This window comes from Salvelinus alpinus, chromosome 8, assembly GCF_045679555.1.
Source record: "Salvelinus alpinus chromosome 8, SLU_Salpinus.1, whole genome shotgun sequence".
Lineage (NCBI taxonomy): Eukaryota > Metazoa > Chordata > Actinopteri > Salmoniformes > Salmonidae > Salvelinus > Salvelinus alpinus.
The window spans coordinates 35,379,116-35,381,956 of NC_092093.1; the positions used below are offsets into that span (position 1 = coordinate 35,379,116).

Here is a 2,841-nt window from a genome sequence, read left to right on the forward strand (position 1 = left end):
ATCTTATGTTCATACAAATATTTACACATGTTAAGTTTGCTGAAAATAAATGCAGTTGACAGTGAGAGGACGTTTATTTTTTTGCTGAGTTAACGACTTGTGCCAGAAGGCCCTATGCCAAATTACCAGTTGATCCTACATAGAAAAAAAACACCCTCAACTATGCACTGGAATTTACATTTTGCAACTTATTTATTGTTTATTACAGATAGTATATATTCTGCTACTATGGACAAAAGTTCCATATTACACTGACTTCCCTAAAGAATGGATAATTTTTTGTCATCATAAGCCTATAATTGGCTATTAGGCCTACTAGCCCAATCAGATAGACATATAGGATCTCATCGCACTGATCAATCAATACTGGAGGTGATATACTGGATTACCTCCAGTATAGATTGACCAGTTTGATGAGATTGATGATTGATGAGTTCCTATGTCCTATATTTTTTATTTATTTTATTTCACCTTTATTTAACCAGGTAGGCAAGTTGAGAACAAGTTCGCATTTACAATTGCGACCTGGCCAAGATAAAGCAAAGCAGTTCGACACATACAACAACACAAGAGTTACACATGGAGGAAAAGAAACATACAGTCAATAATACAGTAGAAAAATAAGTCTATATACAATGTGAGCAAGTGAGGTGAGATAAGGGAGGTGAAGGCAAAAAAAAGGCCATGGTGGCGAAGTAAATACAATATAGCAAGTAAAACACTGGAATGGTTGATTTGCAGTGGAAGAAAGTGCAAAGTAGAGATAGAAATAATGGGGTGCAAAGGAGCAAAATAAATAAATAAATAAATAAATACAGTAGGGAAAGAGGTAGTTGTTTGGGCTAAATTATAGATGGGCTATGTACAGGTGCAGTAATCTGTGAGCTGCTCTGACAGCTGGTGCTTAAAGCTAGTGAGGGAGATAAGTGTTTCCAGTTTCAGAGATAAATAGATAGATATATGCATATCTGATTGGGCTAATAGGCCTAATAGTCCAGTATAGGCTAATGATAGTGTTATATAGTGATCTACTCCCCCTCAAAACCGAAATAGCATAGCCTACATTTCCACTTTCCCTCCAATCTGGAGAGAAGTCTATGCTCCAGGCATATCATGAGATTGGTTCCCAAATGAGAATCAAACACAGCAAAAATCACTTGCTTGTGCAGGAAAAACACATTTCAATGCATTTTAAAATGATCCCACAGAAATGTTGGCGCCTTTGCAAAGTAAATGGGCAATAAGGAACAGCAACAGCAAACAATAACAAAATGATTAATTGTGTGATATGAGTATTTTATCCATATTAGAAAACCATAATAATAAAGTATTAGCCAAAAATGTATATTCTAATCATTGCTGTTACACTTGTTTTATTTGAATTCCAGCACCAAAAGGAGTTAAGCGTTGCCTCGAGTTCGACTGTGTCAGTGCTCTTGGCAATAATATGATGATTATTTTAAGCAGCAAAAACTTAGCCAAGTTGACCAAGATCATAGCTTACACGATTCTACTGGCGATATTAGGCGTATATAAATAACGAATGTTGAAAGTAGTCTGGGTTACCATGAACAGGGTGTCAAATAATAAACATCATCACTGTGTTGTTTTGGGGGAGGACCGTTGCGAGTGAGTGCGTACATGAAAACAAAAACACAGACACTGGCAGAGCTCAGGGAGGGTTAAATGTAGTCTCTGTCCAACGTGAAAAGAGATATAGTCTTCATACGGCATTCTGCAATCAGTTTATTGAGTAAACAATAACATTCAGAATCTTACCCGTCTTTGCGCTTAGCTTTATAAACGTGCCCGTATGTGCCTCGACCCACTTTGCAACCTTCATATTCGAACAGATCTTCTACCTTCTCTCGTTCGGCCGCGAGCTTTGTTTTGAAGTCGTAATCCATTTTAACCCATAAATATTTCTTAAATTACAATAATATACATTTTTAATTATTACATGCATTAATTAAATAATCTGGTCGTTTTATTCCCCCACCATTTCCTTGTTTGGGATTTTGGTCTACTCCGTTTAATGTTCACTGGCTCGTTGACGTTTCTAATTGGCACGCAAGGCTTTCTGGGGAAGGTAGTTTACAAAAACGTCAGTTTGAGTTATCAACATGGAAGTAAAAGGCCCGTGAAACTACAGTCCGCATTTTGCGTTACAGTTTATATTTTGATTTAACTAGGCAAGTCAGTTAAGAACAAATACTTATTTTACAATGACGGCCGAAACCTCCCCTAACCAAGGGACGACGCTGGGCCAATTGTGCGCCGCCCTATGGGACTCCCAATAACGGCCGGTTGTGATACAGCCTAGGATGCAACCAGGGTCTGTAGTGACGCTTCTAGCACTGAGATACAGTGCCTTAGACCGCTGCGCCACTCGGGAGACATAAAGTGCAGTTACTGCACTTGCATACTCATGAACAGTCCAAAAAAATGGGGGAGATCAGTTGTAACATTTCATGTTTTATATACTACTCAAATTAACAAATGTGTCACCCTTTTGTAGTTTGACCCAACATGTGCAGGTCTCCAATAGGTTTTTGAATAGAAATAATCAAGTGAGGTTTTTCTCAAGTAGCCTCAACTAGAGGAATAGTCTCCTATACTATCCCCCATTTGACATCTATTGCCTTGAGCTGTTACATGAGAGAGGCACATGTAGCAAATCGGCATAACCATCATTTTGTAATATGTTTGGAGATTAGCAATGTACACACTTTCGTCATGCTGACAGTTGCCTCAGCCAATCGCCACTTAATGGAAAGGACCCGCCAATGTGATTCGACTAACTTGAGGGTGACGTGATAGGCTAGGTGAATAAAATCACTG

General features: G+C 38.4%; 1 protein-coding gene across 1 annotated transcript in view; it reads right to left on the reverse strand.

Moving 5' to 3' along the window:
- Positions 1-2,063, reverse strand: part of LOC139583042 (cyclin-dependent kinase 19) — a 75,467-nt gene extending 73,404 nt beyond the window's left edge. The window contains exon 1 of the mRNA XM_071413732.1: positions 1,780-2,063. Coding sequence (XP_071269833.1) covers positions 1,780-1,907 — 128 coding nt within the window. The 5' untranslated portion in view covers positions 1,908-2,063. The remainder of the gene's footprint in view (positions 1-1,779) is intronic.
- Between the last annotated feature and the right edge of the window lie 778 nt (positions 2,064-2,841).